Source organism: Physeter macrocephalus, unplaced genomic scaffold (genome assembly GCF_002837175.3).
Source record: "Physeter macrocephalus isolate SW-GA unplaced genomic scaffold, ASM283717v5 random_515, whole genome shotgun sequence".
Lineage (NCBI taxonomy): Eukaryota > Metazoa > Chordata > Mammalia > Artiodactyla > Physeteridae > Physeter > Physeter macrocephalus.
Window position 1 is genome coordinate 15,126 of NW_021145825.1, and position 17,433 is coordinate 32,558.

The 17,433-nt window shown below is 56.7% G+C and overlaps 1 protein-coding gene across 3 annotated transcripts; it reads left to right on the forward strand.

Moving 5' to 3' along the window:
- The first annotated feature begins 701 nt into the window (after positions 1-701).
- On the forward strand, positions 702-17,427 carry SERHL2 (serine hydrolase like 2). Of its 3 annotated transcripts, none has more exons than XM_007099868.4 (12): positions 702-794; positions 1,604-1,753; positions 1,867-1,980; positions 2,182-2,223; positions 2,646-2,665; positions 3,116-3,190; positions 4,670-4,779; positions 5,161-5,240; positions 11,757-11,791; positions 14,193-14,275; positions 16,120-16,216; positions 17,153-17,427. In XM_007099868.4, exons 1-12 carry the CDS (start codon positions 791-793, stop codon positions 17,270-17,272), a joined length of 930 nt encoding a protein of 309 aa, XP_007099930.1. In that variant the 5' UTR covers positions 702-790; the 3' UTR covers positions 17,273-17,427. The 3 variants fall into 3 exon arrangements, with proteins under 3 accessions (XP_007099930.1, XP_007099929.1, XP_007099931.1); XM_007099867.4 differs by having other exon boundaries at positions 706-800; XM_007099869.4 differs by lacking the exon at positions 702-794 and adding an exon at positions 958-1,031.
- The last annotated feature ends 6 nt before the right edge of the window (positions 17,428-17,433 follow it).

Sequence of the window (17,433 nt, forward strand, 5' to 3'; positions counted from 1 at the left end):
AGCCACTTCAGAGACTCAAAGGATGCACACTAAAGTGCCTTTATTATAGGATTTAGTTCCCCAAACATCCTCTTGGGGTACTTGATCCTCTCCAGGCTCAATGTCATTGTCTATAACCCTTCCTCACCTGGGGGGCCCCTCATGTTCCCAATTTATACATTCATTCTTTCACCCGTACAACAACTATTAAGGCTGGCTCATGCCAGGCAGGGTGAGGACCCCAGGACACAGTGAGGACACGGTGGACGCAGCCCCTCCTTCCAGGAGGACATTAAACCACTAAATAAAGTCACCCCACCTTTAGCCCTACGGTGCTGGTCAGTGAGGACCCACGGGATGCCCCGCTCGCTGGGGCAGCTCCTGGGCCTTCGCCAGCTCCTGGTCCCGCGCAGGGGCAGGGGTGGCCATGTGGACTGTCCAAGGGTCGCAGTTCCACCACCCACGTGTCAAGCAGGGTCGGCTCCGCTCCCTGCGACGCGACCCCGGGTGTAGCCCGAGATTTTGAAGGTCGTTTGGCCACAGCCCCCGGGTTCCCCAGCCGCTCGGCTCACAGCCTGCGCCGGGCGGGCGCGGACGGCTTTCCCCGTGCAGGCGGCTGGCGGGAGCTGAGGGTCAGGTCCCACCACCATCGGGATCCCGCCAGCCCGCCGGAAGTCCTGCGGGCGGGGCGGGGCGGGGCGGGGCGGGGCTGGCCGCTGAAGGGCGGAACCCGGAACTCTGGCGGCTTTAGGCTCCGGCGCGACTTAGCTGGATGGAGAGACGGCCGCCTTGAGACCGCGGGACACGAGCGATGGGTGAAGGTCCCCAGTCCGGGGCCCCTTAGACCGGAGTGTGGTGGGGGAGACCACGTGTGCGCTTCCATCCGCCCACCCACTTACTTGGGACCGCGGAGGAGCGGGGGGCTCGCCGCCCTCCTGGCGGTAGCAAGTCCTGCGTCAGCAGCCTGTGGAGCAGGCCGAGCCACACCGGCCGGGGGGCGGGGGGGCGGGGACCTGGCCGCACTTGACTTCCCAGGGTTCCGGGAGCCCCAGGTGAGAGAAGCAAGCTCGCGGGCGTCTGGGGGCAGGCAGGTCTCAGGCCGGCCGGGAGAGCCTGAAGGGTGAAAAGGTCAGCCCTGGCCGACGGAAGAAGCAGCCCTGACTTGAGCAGGCCGGAGACAGTGTAGCGCCCGGTGGTCAGGACTGGGGCCAGGGGTCGTGCTGCCCGCGCTCAATCCTCGCTCCACCTCATTCTCTCTGTGTGACCTGGAGAATGGCCTGCACCTCCCTGTGCCTCAGTTTCTGGGTTTGCGAAGGGACAGAAAAGGAAACTGAGGGTTGAGAGGTTTTAGTAACTTGCTCAAGGTCACACAGCCAGCAAGTGGCAGAGCCCAGGCCTAGCTAACCCCCCAACCTATTCTAGAAAGTTCTGCTGTGAAGCCCTCCCAAGGTTTTCCTCCCCCAGTGGACCCAGCTTAGCTTTCCTCATCTGGCTCTCTCCCATAACCCCCGGGGGCAGCGCAGGCAGCTGAGCCCCCTGGGTAGCGCCCATGCTCTGGACACATTGGGTGTGGATGAGGGGCTCCGGAAGTGCAGGCTCCATGAATGGTCACTCTGCGTTTCAGGTCTCATCTCAGAGCTGAAGCTCGCTATGCCCTGGGGCCACATTGCTGCCAAAGCCTGGGGCTCCCATCAGAGCCCCCCAGTTCTCTGCCTTCACGGGTGGCTGGACAATGCCAACTCCTTTGACAGACTCATTCCTCTTCTCCCAAAAGGTGGGCGTGAGGCTGAATGGAAGCCAAGGGATGAGGCAGTGGGGCTGCAGGAGAATCACGAAGGGGAGGTGGCTGACCTAGACGCCTTCCCCTACTCTTTTCCTCTGTCTCAGACTTTTATTACGTTGCCATGGATTTCGGGGGTCATGGGCTATCATCCCATTATAGCCCAGGTTTCCCGTATGACCACCAAAACTTTGTGAGTGAGGTCCGAAGGGTCGCAGCAGGTGAGTAAGAGACAGAGCCTGTATGTTCGTCTCGCTTCCCCCTGCGAGTTCCACCCCTGCTGTGGAACTGGGGCCCCTTTAAGTGGGTTTCCTGAGTGGGGCATCCCAGATGCCGGGGAGGGATTTCCAGAGCACAGCGACTGCAGGACAGAGGGTGCGGGGAGGCTGGGCCCATCCAGACCTGGCTCCGTGTGTTTTCAGCCCTGAAATGGAACCGTTTTTCCCTCCTGGGCCACAGTTTTGGTGAGTACACTTTGGCCAAGACCTGACTGGTCTTGGGTTGCGGGGCTGTGAGGAAGGGAGGGGAGTTGGTACACAGGTCCCTTTCCCCTGCACTTCTGGAACTGCAAGGAGAGATGGAGGGGGTTCATCACATTGACCCTTGGGCACCATGCCCTCTGGCCTCAGGTAGCTCCCCAAGGGACGCGTGGCCCCGTAGATAGCAGTCTCCGGATCTGACGAGGGAAACAGGGTCAGGTCTGATGCAGGGACTCCGTGGCCCCAGAGAGGGAGCCTCAAGTTTCATAGTGAATGCAGAGACCGGCCTGCTGGTGGGAGACAGGAGCCTGGCCCCTGGCTCGGGGGTGGCTCGACCCCTGGGAAGGAGTTTTAGAAGGACTTTGAGAGCTGGGGAATATCAGCCAACTACTCTTTTGTCCCCCCAGGTGGCACTGTGGGTGGAATGGTGAGTAGATTGCAGTGACCATCTCTGCTCCTGCTCCGGGTGGGGTGGGGAGAGCAGGAGGACGAAGGGGAAGTTACCTGGAAAGGGAAGTGCCTCCTCACATCAGGAGTTTCAGGCAGCGTTTTAGTGACTGTGCCAGCTTCCTTAGTAGGTCCTGTGGTAATCACTGTTGTGAGGACATTCCTGGTGGAGTTAAGTGTTCCAACATTGCCCATCTCCTGTGTCACAGAGAACCCTGGAGTCCAGCCATCACCGGGGTCAGGAGCTTGATGCTGGATGCAGACTGAGAGTAGGGGAGAGAAGGTGCCCTGAAGGGATAGGAGATTCTTGCTGGCCTCTTGGGCAGCACCCTTTCCCCAGCCTAAAACACCGGTGTCCCCACAGGAAAGTGTGAGTCCCTTTCCCTGCCTACTCTCCCCTTCATCTTTCCCCTTTTGTGTCACGTTATAGTTTTCCTGTATCTTCCCCGAGATGGTGGATAAACTTGTCTTGCTGGAATCCTCGCCGTTTGCCCTGGAAACTAATGTAAGGACAGGGCTTTCATGCGTGCTGTCGCTGGGGGAGGCCTGGGTCCGGTCCCAGGTAGTGCCCTCAGCCCTGCCTCCCTCAGTGGGGCGGGAGGAGGTGGCAGAGGGTAGACAGGGGGCCTCAGGGGCCCCCCCCCAGAAGACAGGGTTATGCTACTTACACCCTAGGAATGGGCAAGGAACGGGGCGTGCGGGCCTGGGTCAACCTTGGGAACCCTGTGTGTGGCCTGGAGTCTGCAGAATGCCAGGTGGGTCACGAGGCGGCAGGGGTGAGAGAGGCTAGAAGCGGTGGGTTGAAGAAGCTCCGGGGGTGCACGGTTGGGCGGGCCCACCTGCACCTGTGCTCAGCAAGTACCTTTGAGCTGTGCACACACTGCCCAACTGCACACAGTAGACCTGAGTGTGGACCCGCGGGAAGAGCGCTGACCCCTCTCGCCACCACCACCACCACCAACGACAACAACCAGTGCTGGCTCTGCATCTGAGCGCTGGCTCTGCCGTTTCCCTGCTCTGTGACCCGAGGCAGGTCACTTTGCCTCTCTGGGCCTCAGTTTCCTCACCTGTAAAATGAGGAGGTTGGAGGAGAGGATTGCGGAGGTGCCCTCCAGCTCTGACAGGTGGTCATTCTGTTCCCGAGGGCTCAGCCTCACACGGGTCCTTCATCAGTTTCAGTTTTCTTGTCCAAAAAATGCCCACAAATTCCATAAGGGCAAGAACCATAGCTGTCTCTTTACCACCATCTGCCCAGTCCCGGCACATAGTAAGTGCTCAATAAACGTGCGTTGCATGAGCAGAGAGCTCGTAGGTTGCTGTGAGGATTCATCGAGACAGCGGTGGCTGCCACTCTTACTTCTTTACCAGTTTCACCCACTGAGTTGACACACACAGTGCCCCTGGGGGCTTCCTCCTGGGTGGTTCTGGTGACTGGTCCTCCCTGTCTCCTGCACTCTCAGGGGGTGGATGGAAGTGTCACTTTCCACTGCTGCTCCAGGCAGTGGACCGTGGACAAGGCCAGGCCGTTCTGAGAGTGAGCTGGGCTGGAAATGGTACACTGGAAGCCCCCCGAACTATACCCCCTCTGCCATCTCCTCTCCATCATGTGGAGTGATAGCGTTAATTAAAACAGGTGAAGTTTCCAACCCTGGATGGTCCGTGACTTATGGACCCCGAAAGTGCACCTTTGCAAAGCACTTGGCAGAGATTTCCTTTCCCCTGCGTATTCAACCTGATCTGTTCAGCTGTCCCGGGCCGCAGGCAGGGCTGGGCTGGCTGTGACCAAGGCAGTCACAGGGCTAACTGGCAGGGACTGATCCCATGCCCCCGCCCGCTGGGTCAGGATGCATCTTGGGCCAGGCGGGTGTGCAGCTGAGGGGCTGCTGAGGGTAGAGGGTGGGGCTGGGCGAGGGAGCAGGCCCCTTTGTGTGCATGCAGCTGGGAGCCCCGCCCTGCCCACCCAGCAGAACCCACGAATCCTTAGGAACTGGAGAACATGCTGACCTACAAGCGGAGAGCCATAGAGCACATGCTGCAGGTGGAGGCCTCCAAGAAGCCCTCACAAGTGGTCAGCCCGGAGGAGATGCTGCAGGGGTGGGTGCCGGCGGGTGAGACCGGTAGCGTCAGAGGCCTGGGGCAGCTCTGGACCATGGAGGGAGGAAATCTCTGGGGCGCGGAGGAAGCTTCCTTCTCTTACTCGCAAATCCACAGCAAGCCTGCTCCTCTCTGTGCTCACCTGGCGCTCCTTAGCCGCCCCAGCTGGGGCTTTATCTGCATTCTCCCCACTCTGTAGCCATGCCCTTCACCCCACCCCTCCGCATGCTCTCTGACCCCGTCTCCACACCCCCCCCAGTGATGCGAACATCCCCATCGGTACAGGCCTGTGTCCTAGGGGTAGCCTTGTCCCTGCCCTCCTCTCTTTTCATCTGGCCTCCCCTGCCCCAAGGCATCCAGTGTCCTCCTTGTCTCCCCCAGGTTCCTGAAGAACAACAGTCATGTGGGAGATGAGTGTGGGAAACTCCTCCTGCAGAGAGGAACCACGCAGGTGGCCACAGGTAAGGGACTCGCTGTCCAAGGCCATTGCTTATTGGCACTGTTCTTGCTGAGGAATGATGATGGCTAAGCTTTATGGCTGCTGGCTCCGGCCCAGGCGTGAGACTTAGTGCTTTACAAAAAGTATCTCATTTAGTGCTCCTCCTGCCCTATTTTCATCCCATGTCAGGCAGGAGAAACTGAGGCTCAGAAGGGCCCAGCGCCTTGGCCCAGGTCACACGGCTACTGCTTATCCTGGAAAGCCACGTCCTGTGGGGAGCTTGGTCAGGGATCTTGGGACTAAATGTTGGGGTACAGCACAGCCCTGCTCTGCTGATCCTGTGTGGTGGGCGCCTGGTGTCCGAGGCTAGGCTTGAGGACTCCCATGGGGCAAGCGACTTTGAAGATGGTTTTCAGAGTGGAGAAGTGGAGTTGGGGGCACCTTGGCTTCAGGGCAGCATCAGGCCTGTGTTTTCTACACTTTATTTCCCAACATAATTCGTTCAGGAAACCTTTTACTTGGAGTCCACTCTGTGCCCAGCCCCTTGCGAGGCTGCAGGAGCATGGTGAACCAGGACAGACACCCGCCCTCTCCTGGTGGCCCAGTACCCGGCTAGCACAACTCCAGGGGGCGCCATCACAAGTGCCCTTGCTGGCGGTGACTGCCCCAGGAACTCAGAGATTGTGGGCAAGCTCCTTGCCACCGCCAGACTCCCTGGTCTTCTTAGGTGACTTCAGTTTATAAAGAACCGAACCAGGGGCTTCCCTGGTGGCGCAGTGGTTGCGCGTCCGCCTGCCGATGCAGGGGAACCGGGTTCGCGTCCCAGTCTGGGAGGATCCCACATGCCGCGGAGCGGCTGGGCCCGTGAGCCATGGCCGCTGGGCCTGCGCGTCCGGAGCCTGTGCTCCGCAACGGGAGAGGCCACGGCAGAGGGAGGCCCGCATACCACCAAAAAAAAAAAAAAAAAAAAAGAACCGAACGAGGCAGGGTCAAAACCCCAAATGCCTGTGGGAGCTGAACAAGTTGTGAAATTATCCCGGCGGCTGGGAGTGGGGCTGTGAGAAATGGTGGGGATCGTGGCACTGAGACCGCGTGCCCTGCAGGGGGGCGGCTCCCACGTGGGAACTCGGGTCTCCTGTGGCCGGAATTTCTAGCTGCTCCAAAGAAGCCAGAGGTCTGCTGTGCTGTAATTTTTTTTTTTTTTTTGGCCACACCACATGGCATGCGGGACCTTAGTTCCCCAACCAGGGATTGAACTTGTGCCCCATGCAGTGGCAGTGTGGAGTCTTAACCACTGGACCTCCAGGGAAGTCCCTGCTGTGTTGTAATTTTTCTCAGAAGTTGCCAACACACCATTAGGTCAAGTGAAATATACCTAAGTGGGTTGGAGACCCGTTCCTGTCTTGGTTACCGTCTCTGAGCATTTGTCTGCCCCTCCCTGCAAATCCATCATGGAGGAGGGAGGTCGAGGGCAGAGGGCCGTGGGCCTCAGCTTCCCTGATGTGCTGGCACAGATGGCGGGCCAGAGGGGCCCCCGTGCAGAAGTGGGCTAATCCAGAATTAGACCTGCACCTGGCCCGGGAAGCCGATTTGGCCAGCCCAGGGTCACATGAAACAGCAGACGTCCGTCCGCTGAGCCACTTGTCAGGGGTGGGGAGAGGAGGTGGGAGGGGTGGGCAGTGCACGGGCGGCTGGATCGTTGTGTGGGGCCCAGCCCCTCCGCAGCGGTGTGGCCCTTGGAGGCCCGGCGTTAACCTAAAAGAAGACCAAGCAGCCTCCCAGACCCAAGTGGGCGGGGTGACAGTGGGGGAGCTGGCGTTCCAGGCTCCTCCTGAGCCCTTCCCCTCAGGCCCCAGAGCCTCTGACAGCCCCCATTCCGTTCTGGAGCAGCACACACCTCCATCTTCCAACCCCATACCCCCCAACTCTGAATTCCTTCCCTAGGGCTGCCGTTACAAAGTCCCACAGATGGGGCAGCTTCAACAGCAGACGTTTACTGTCTCACAGTTTTAGAGGCCAGAAGCCAAGGCCAGAGCGTTGGCAGGGCTGTGGCAGGCTTTCTGTGCCTCTCGTGGCCTCAGGTGCTCCTTGGCTCACGTGTGACCCTCTCCCCGCGTCTTCACAGAGTGTGAGGTGAGAGCGCTTTGGAAAAAAACAGCGGGTAGGGGGGTCAGGATGTTCAGTAGAAGGGCCTGGGTTGGCCTTGCGGAGAAGGTGACCTCTGAACCCCGTGATGCAGGTGAGCCGCCGGCAAGGGCTTGGTGCACGAGCTCCATCAGGCTTGTGGGAGCAACGGGAGGCGGAGAGCCAGGGCCAGGAGGGAGGCCGGCTCCCATTTTATCTACCTCTTATCTGCGTTCCCATCACAGCCCCGGCCCAGGCCTTCGAGAATGAGGTCCGCGTGTTAGCGTGAGGGAGGGGGGGTCCAGCTCCGGGCGGGGTTAATGACCAAGGACTGTCCGTTGTCAGTGTCCACGCCCTGCAGCCGGCCCCCCGTGGGGGGCCCAGACCCTGTCACAGGCCGGGCTGCCCTGGGGCTGCGGGCAAGATTTCTTTTGACTTGCGCGGTTTAAACACAACAGTCGGGCACGAGGGGGACTTTGAATAGGTTGCTCGTATTTAGAATAGAGAGAGTTTATGTAAAAATGGAGATTTCCGGTTTCTTTTGAAAAATGGCAACACCTGGCAGCACGTTCTGCCTTCCGCGTCGGCAAGAACAGCTGCGCGGAGACCCTGCCGTGTGCGAGCGGGCGCTGCACCTGCTCTGCCCAGCCTCTGCGGGGGAGTCTGTGACCTTGGCAGGTCCCAGCAGAGGAAGCGGGTGGTGCAGCCACCATCCTGATACCTCCCGGTATCCACCAACACAGAGGCTTTCCAGACTCAGAGATTTTTATGGGGGCTTTATCACATAGGCGTGAATGACGGTTAACAGCTCTCCCTTCCCCGAAGGGCCGGGCTGGGGCTGGAAGTTCCACGTTCCTAATCATGGCTTGATCTTTCTGGTGACCAGCCCCCGTCCTGAAGCCATCAAGAACCCACCAAGGGTCACCTCATTAGAACAAAAGACACTCCTATCGCCCAGGAAATTCCAAGGGATTTAGGAGCTCTGTGTCAGGAACCAGGGTCCAAGACCAAATATTAGAACAAAAAATGCTCCTAAGTACCCTTATCATTTAGGAAATTACAGAAGTTTTAGGAGCTCTATGCCAGAAATGGGGTAGAGACCAATATATTTATTTTTTACTATTTCACAAGTTGTATTGTTTATTGAATAATGGAGAAGGCTGCCAAGCTGTCTTTGCTGCAGCAAGTATTGTAATGTATGGATAAGGAAATCAAGGCCCATAAAGTTTAACTAACTGCCTAAGGCCTCATGAGAAGCAGCAAAGCTAGAATTCGAACATGGCCTATAGGAGACATTCAACCCAGGAAATTCCAAGGGATTTAGGAGCTCTGTGTCAGAGACCAAATGTTCGGACAAAAGATGCTCCTTGCGCTTTCACCACTTTAGGAAATTACGCAGTTTTTAGGAGCTCTGGTTAGGAGCCAAGGACCAGGACTAAAATATATGTTTTGTTATATCACAGTGTCACAGTCCCTAACTGTTGGCAGGGAAGCGGGGAGTCTATGGTCCTGATAATATCTCCTGCATTCAAAACCATTTCATTTTTTTAAATTATTTAATTATTTGTTTAATTATTTATTTATTAATTTTTGGTTGCATTGGGTCTTCGTTGCTGTGCACGGGCTTTCTCTAGTTGCGGCCAGCAGGGGCTACTCTTCGTTGCGGCGCGCGGGCTTCTCATTGCCGTAGCTTCTGTTGTCGAGGAGCACGGGCTCTAGGCACGCAGGCTTCAGTAGTTGTGACACGAGGGCTCAGTAGTTGTGGCTCTCAGGCTCTAGAGCGCAGGCTCAGTAGTTGTGGCGCACGGGCTTAGTTGCTCCGCAGCATGTGGGATCTTCCCGGACCAGGGCTCGAACCCGTGTCCCCTGCATTGGCAGGCAGATTCTTAACCAGTGCACCTCCAGGGAAGCCCCTGGACTCCTTATTTAAGTGACATCTGCGCTGGCCCACTGGTGTGAGAAACACCATTCCTGCCCTCACAAAGGTCATTGTCACAGGAGAGGCAGACAGAAAAGCAGCCGGCTGCGGGAGTGCCTGGGGCACGTCAGGATGTGTCAGGTGGAAGCGAGGCTTGAAAAGAGCTGGAGGACTTGACCACAGGGAGGAGTAATTCTCAGGGCAGAGAAAACAGCATGATGGGGGTCCCCAGTACCTTGGGGGTCACTGCACCCCCAAGAAAACCCCCTTTTTAAGTCTTTTCACATCCTCTCAGCACCTGAAACCCAGGCCTGGAGGAAGGAGGAGGGCAGTGAGCCTGGGGGCGGGGGGACCCAGGGGTCACCCCTGGTCCTGCACATGCAGCAGGGCCAGTCATCTGTGCAGGGAGGTCATGGCCAGAGCTGAAGGCAGCCCAGAAGCCTCAGCCTTGGTTTGATCAGGCTGAGATGATCTAGTAGTGCGGAAACCAGAAAACCTTCCAATGACATGGTCCTTCCAAGTATTTTGAATCACAGATGCCTAAGAACCTCTATCGACAATTAGCTGTGGGGCTTCCCTGGTGGCGCAGTGGTTAACAATCCACCTGCCAATGCAGGGGACACAGGTTCAAGCCCTGGTCCGGGAAGATCCCACATGCCGTGGAGCAACTAAGCCCGTGCGCCACAACTACTGAGCCTGAGCTCTAGAGCCTGCGAGCCATAACTACTAAGCCCGCGCACCTGGAACCTGTGCTCCACAACAAGAGAAGCAGCCAGAACAACAAAGAGTAGCCCCCGCTCGCTGCAGCTAGAGAAAGCCCTCACACAGCAACGAAGACCCAACGCAGCCAAAAATAAATAAATAAAATAAATTAAAGGGCTTCCCTGGGGGCGCAGTGATTGAGAGTCCGCCTGCCGATGCAGGGGACGCGGGTTCGTGCCCCGGTCCGGGAAGCTCCCACCTGCCACGGAGCGGCTGGGCCCCTGAGCCATGGCCGCTGAGCCTGCGCTCCGCAACGGGAGAGGCCACAACAGTGAGAGGCCCGCATACCGCAAAAACAAACAAATAAAAAAACAGCTGTGAATTAAAAAGAGACCAAACCCCTTGTCCTGGAAGCTATGATCTAGCAGAGGGTAAATGACAGAGTGCATTAGAAAGTGCCAGGAGGGACTTTCCTGGTGGTCCAGTGGTTAAGAATCCACCTTCCAGTGCAGGGGATGCGGGTTTGATCCCTCGTCGGGGAGCTAATATCCTACATGCCACGGGGCAGCTAAGCCTGCAACACAACTACTGAGCCCACGTGCTCTAGAGCCTGTGAGTCACAACTAGAGAGAAGCCTGCGTGCCACAATGAAGATCCCAGGTGCAGCAACTGAGACCCGATGCAGCCAAATAAATAAATATTAAAGAAAGAAAGAAAGCTGGGAGTTATGGAGAGAAATAAATCAGCGGGGGATGGAGGGGCTCTGGTAAGATGTTTGTGGGTGGTCCAGGAGGCCTGGCTGGGACGGTGGCATTTGAGCAAAGGCGTGTAGGGAGGAGGGAGCAGCCTTGCTTCTCCTGGCCGGCACGTTCTCCTGGGGTGATCCACGTCACCGTATTGTCTCCCCTTCTCACTCCCTGAGCTGCTCACATCAGGCAGCCTCCAGGGTCTGAGATTTTGTGACCTCCCTGAGACCCTGCAGCCCTTTTTTTTTTTTTTTTTTTTTTAGTATTTATGCATGCATGCATGCTGCGCCAGGTCTTAGTTGCGGCACGTGGGAGTTTCTTTGTGGCACACGGGTTTCTTAGTTGCGGTATGTGGACTCTTAGTTGCGGTATGTGGACTCTTAGTTGCACCATGCAGACTCTTAGTTGTGGCAGGCAAGCGGGATCTAGTTCTCCGACCAGGGATCGAACCCGGGCCCCTTGCATTGGGAGCACGGAGTCTTATCCACTAAACCACCAGGGAAGTCCCCTGGCAGCCCTGTCTTGAGGAGACATTGCCCAGGCGGTAATTGCTGGGTGTCCATCCTCCCTAGATGAGGCCAGGTTGCCCCCACTGGGACCGTGGCAGAGAACCCAGCTGGAGCTGGGACCACCCAGGCCTCTCAACCCCTCCAGCCTTTCTTTTTTGGCTCGATTTCTCTCCAACAAGTGATGATGCGATCCTTAGCTCTTGGGCACTTCCTGGTGCTTAAAGATCCGAGTGAACATTTTAAGGTTCTCAGAGATGAGACTACGATGCCGGGTGGGTAATTGTCCCACCACCGTCATTCTGTGCTGCCCTCTGGGATGGCCAGGGAGGCACCTGCATGGGCGTTCCTGTCCGTGGCGGGTAGCTGTGGGCAAGCTCTGCTCTCGCTGAACCCCAAGAGGATGTTGGGGGTGGCCCCTGCAGGTCCAGGCTGAGGAAATGAGCCCCGGCTACACGGGCCCAGGGTCCCAGGGGAGCCGTGCTGAGTACCCCCCACCCTGACAGGCGGCGCTGATGCCACGTCTCTGTGCTTCCTTCCAGGTCTGTTGCTGAACAGAGATCGGAGGATCACTAGGGTGAGTGCTACTGTCTTCCCACCCTTCACAGTGTGCCTGTCAGCTTCTTTCTTTTTCTTTTTTTATGGTAGTAAAATATGCATAGCATGATATTTATGCTATATGTAAATTCTGTGCCCAGTAATCCCCAATCCTAGATATATACCCGGCAACAACGTGTCCTGTGTGCTCCAAAAGACATGTATGAGAACGTTCCTGGCAGCTTTATTCATCATAGCCCCAAAGTAGAAATCACCCAAATGTCCGTCAACAATAGAATGCATAAATTGTTATACATTCATACAATGGAACACCACACAGGAATGAAAAAAACACATTTACAGAGCAAAAGAAGCCCAAACCAAAAAAGAACACAATGATTCTATGTATATGAAGTTTAAAAAGTGGCAAAACTGATCTGGGGGGGTGCCCTTGGAGAAAACCCCTGAAGGGAGCCTGCTGGGTGCTGAGGGGTTCCAGGCCTTCATCCGGGTCATGGTTGCATGGCCGCATCCGTATGTCAAAGGCCATGATGGGCTGACACCCAGGTCTGTGGACTTTGCTGTAAGTTATACTTGAATTACAAAAGAAAAATACAGATCAGAGGATGGAAGTGGACTAGGAAAAGGAGGTCAAAGGAGAGATGGAGAGGAAGAGAAAAAAGGAGCCAGAGGGACTTCCCTGGTGGCGCAGTGGTTAAGAATCCGCTTGCCAATGCAGGGGACACGGGTTTGAGCCCTGGTCCGGGAAGATCCCACATGCCGCGGAACAAATAAGTCCGTGCGCCACAACTACTGAGCCTGCCCTCTAGAGCCCGCGAGCCACAACTACTGAGCCCACGTGCCACAACAGCTGAAGCCTGCGCGCCTAGAGCCCATGCTCTGCAGGAAGAGAAGCCACCGCAATGAGGAGCCCGCGCACTGCAATGAAGAGCAGCCCCCGCTCGCTGCAACTAGAGAAAGCCCACGCGCAGCAACGAAGACCCAATGCAGCCAAAAATAAATAAATACATTAAAAAAGAAAAAAAATGAGGCTGAGAAGCTGGGGTAGGAGGGGGTGAGGGGCAGTTCACGCCTGAGCTGAGTCCTGGCACCACCTCCTGTCAGCTGTTGACTGTGACACAGGGACTTAGCGTTTCTGATCCTTCAGGGAGGAGATAACATGTGACGTGTCTGGGTCCTCAGTAAATGCTCGTTCATTGGGCCTCGTGGTTGATAGGGGAACCTCTGTTTCTGGAAAAGCACCTGAGGTCACTGTGGCCCAAGGAGCAGGAGTTGGCTGGGGGGGGGTTAGGGCAGGAGGACAGTGAGTGGCTGACCAGGTCGCTGTGTGCCTGCGTCTTCACAGGAATCGTAGCTTCATCACGATGCTGCAGCACAACGCGACAGTCAGTCCGTATGCGAGCTCTCTCGAATTAACGCACTCGGTACACGCTCACCGAGCCCCGCCTCTGTCGCGCCGTGTGCCGAGAGCTGTGAACACAGAGAAAATCCTGAGAGCTTCTGCCCTCAGAGGGTTCTTGGCCTAGAGCGGCACAGTCCAATAGAAGTATAATGTGAGCTCGTGTTAACGTCACGTCTTCTAGTGGCCATATGAACAGAGTGAAAATGAAAAGAAACAGGTGAAATCAACTTTAATAATATTTTCTAACTCAGTGTATCCAAGGTGTTACCGCTTCAGCATGTAGTCAACATAAAAAATTATTGAGATATTTGACATTGTTTTCTCATACTAAGTCTTCGAAATCCAGTGTGCAGTTTACACCTACAGTGTGTCTCAGGCTGGACTAGCCCCATTTCAAGCACTTAGTAGCCACAGATGGCTGACGGTTACCGTGTGGACAGTATAGACCTAGACCTCTTAAATGGTCATAAGACAGGGAGGTCAGGGCTGTGATGGAGGCCAGCAGCGGCTGCGGGGACACCAAGGTGCACTCTTTCTGCACTGTGGCTTAAGCAGATTTCTCTCTCATGGAAACGGTCGGTGGAGGTAAGTGGGCTCTGCTTGCCAAGAGTCCAGAGCCCAGGCTGGCTGGGCAGCGTTACAGGGCAGCCCGTGGACCAGGAAAGGAGGTGTGGAGGGGCCAAGCCTCAGTCCCAAAACCTAAGCCCAGAAGTAGCCCAGCTCACTTGTCTGCATTTAGTTGCATGGCCGCACCTGGCTGAGGGGAGTCTGGGACATGTTGTCCAGCTGGGCAGCCGTGAGCCCAGGAAGAGGGAGAACAGATTTGGAGGTGGAGGGGGGAAGTCTCTGGCCTGAGGGAGTTAAAGCCCTCTGTTGAGGCAGTGATACGGTTGGGCAGCAGGCTTGGTCCTGGTTAGGTGGCCGAAGGGGCCCCCACTGCTCCCAAGAGAGACCGGTTTCTGGCCCCGGCAGTGCCAGGGCCTTGTGGTGAGAATTCACTGGGGTTTTGTCTCTGCAGCCAGAGTATTACTTCAATTTCATCAGCAGAGAGCTGTTTGTGCATTCCATCAGGAAGCTGCAGGCCCGTGTCCTGCTCATCAAGTAAGTCTGAACCAAGCGCCCCAGACAGACGTGAGTGCCAGGAATCTCCAGGTCTCCTGGTGTGAGACATCTCCACCATCTTTCTTGGGCAGCCCCCCGGCCGCTGGTGTGTGGAAGGAAGGCAAGGCAGTGGGAGGGCTGGGGCAGCTGGGGATGGGAAAGGACTGCACTTTTCAGCAGGTGTCTGTATCTGTGGGGGGCACGCCCAGGTAAGGCAGAGAGACTGGCAGACACTGGAGTCTGGCCCTCGCCCTCCCCAGTCCTCCAGCCACCCCGGGCCCCTGACATCCCCAGGCCTACGCTGCTCCTCTGTCTGCTGTCCTCCCCTCCCCCACCCGCTAGCCAGAAGCCATCCACTGCTTCTGGGTGCCACGGCACAGTGAACATCCTTTGGTGTGGCTTAGGTGCCACCACCCACTCCAGTGCAGCCATCCTGGACTGGAAAAACTGTGACTTCCAGGGACACATCTGCCGAGCACAGGGGTTTAGAAGGCATGGACTCGATAGGGGCAAATCCAGACCACAGTGAGATACACTGCACACCCCTAGGGTGGCCAGACTCTAAAAGTGAGATAACAAGTGTTGGTGAGGATGCGGAGAAACTGGAACCCTTGCACGCTGCTGTAGGATTGTAAACTTTTTTTTTTTTTTAATGGCTGCATTGGGTCTTTGTTGCTGCGCGTAGGCTTCCTGTAGTTGTGGCGAGCGGGGGCTACTCTTTGTCGCGGTGCGTGGGCTTCCATTGCGGTGCCTTCTCTTGTTGCAGGGCACGGGCTCTAGGCGCGCGGGCTTCAGTAGTTGCGGCGCGTGGGCTCTAGGGCATGCAGGCTTCAGTAGATGTGGGGTGCGGGCTTAGTTGCTCCGCGGCATGTGGGATCTTCCCGGACCAGGGCTCAAACCCATGTCCCCTGCATTGGTAGGCGGATTCTTAACCACTGCGCCACCAGGGAAGTCCCTGGTATTGTAAAATGGTGCAGCCACTTTGGATAAGTCTGGCAGTTTCTCAAGCCATTAAATTAGTGACCCAGCAGTTCCACTCCTAGGTGTGTTTCCAGCATCTGTGCACTCAACAGCTCGTACTGATGGCACACAGCAGCATCCTTCATAATAGAATGAATCGAGTGTTGGAGGCAACCCAAATGTCCATGAATGGACAGATAAGCAAAATATGCTCCATCCATACCATGGACTATTTTCCAGTGACAAACGGAATGAAGCACTGATACACACTATGACATGGATGGACCTTGAAAACATTAAGCTAATTGAAAGAAGCCAGTCACAAAAGTCCAGGTAGCATATGATTCCATTCACATGCAAGTCCAAATAGGGAAACATATATAGAGACAAGGCCGATCAGTGGTTGTGTAAGACGTAGCTCTATGTGGAAACCGTAGGTGCGGGGTTTTTTGTTGTTGTTATCAGTTATGATGTTCTAAAATTGACGGTGGTGATGGTTGCACAACTCTGGATATACCAAAATCCATGGGATTGTACACTTTAAAAGGGTGAAGTTATCTCCATAAAGCTGCTAACAAAGAGGAAGAGAACTCACGGACTCTGAGCGTGTTCAGACCCCAGCGCTGCCGTTCAGTGGCTGTGACCATGGCCAGGTCCCCTGAGATAAACCTGAATTGCTTCACTTGTCCAGGGCTCAGTGAGCTGTGCGTGCCTGCGGGGACTGAGTAACTCAATCCTGAATTAAACCTGGGCTTGAAGGGGCCCAGCTGTGGGAAGATCAGAGGGACGCCCAGGCCGGTCTCGGTCTCAGAGCCTGGAGCCCAGGGCTGGAGGAGAGCATGTGAGGAGGTGGTCCCAGGTGAACCTTTCTTCTCCTTTCCCAGAGCAACCCAAGGGTTTTATGATGTGAGGAGAGAGAACGATGCCAACACGGAGGTCATGCAATTCGTGACCAACTCACTGAGATCTGTCCTGAAAGAGGTGGGTACACAGGGCTCAGGGCAGCTGGGCTGCAGGAGGGGCTGCCAGCCGCCCCGGGCTCCAGCTCACCCATCTCTTTTCTTGCACTGGGGCCCCTGGTCTGGCCACAGGTCTAACAGGTGACCCCCCCCCCCCAGGAGCTACCAGGCCTCACTCCCTGCTGCGGTCCTTGGAGGCCTGGGGTCACATATAAATCAGCACAGAAAGCAGACTTCTCACTGGCAGAATCTCCCGGTTTTATTGTCCTCACATATTCCCTGGGCCACACCCAACTCGGCACCGCCACAACTTCCTGGGGTTCCACATGGGAACAGGTGACCATTCCCATCAGTGGGTGCTGGCCTCCAAGTTGGAGGGCTGGGACGTGTGCTGTGACTTTGCCCTTTGCCTGGTTCCTGGAAGCACCTGGCATTTTATGACCGTCATCCACCACAAACACACACCTGACTCTGGGGCCTGCGCAGACGACTTGGTGTCACAAGAGGGAAGCCCGTGTGGCTGGCTGGCCAACTGCAGTGCCTTCCTGCCTTGTCGGCCTTTCTCCCGGGCAAGGGCGAGTTTGAAAGGTTGATGGTCTATTGTTTTTGCAAGTGGACCTTATATGATGGTCAGAACCAGCAGTAGCCCCGACTAGCGGCCCCCTCCCCAGCCTAGCTCTACAACTTCAGCTCAGAATGGCCTAGAACCCCAGGGCTGGGGCTCTTCCCGCCCAGACAGGCCTTTCTTACTGGCTTGAGCCAGGCCCTGACTCCCCGCAGAGGTGCTGTGACTGACTGGGGCCCGCGAAGCCGCGGGTCAGTCACTGCCGAGGCTCCTGTGGTGGACACTCGGAACCACTGGGGGGGGCAGCAGGCCGGGGGAAAGCCCCAATGCGCCGGAGGGGCCCGCGGAGCCCTCCACTGGGTCACCTCACCACGTGTCCCCTCCCTTCCCCAGAGGTTCCAGTACGTGCAAGTCCCCGGCAACCACTACGTCCACATGAACCAACCCCAGCACATGGCTGGTGTCATCGGCTCGTTTTTACAGAGCAAGGAGAGGATCCCAGCCCACCTGTAGCCCTGGGCCCGGGGCTACAGACGCCTGCTCAGCCCCGGACTCCCAGCTCCCAGGCCCAGGCCAGGCGTGGTGGGGACAGGGCCCCCCGGTCCTGAAGGCCAGCATGGCCAGAAGAGAATCCTGTGGCAGAGCTGCGGGGGGGGGGGGGGGAGGCCGGGGAT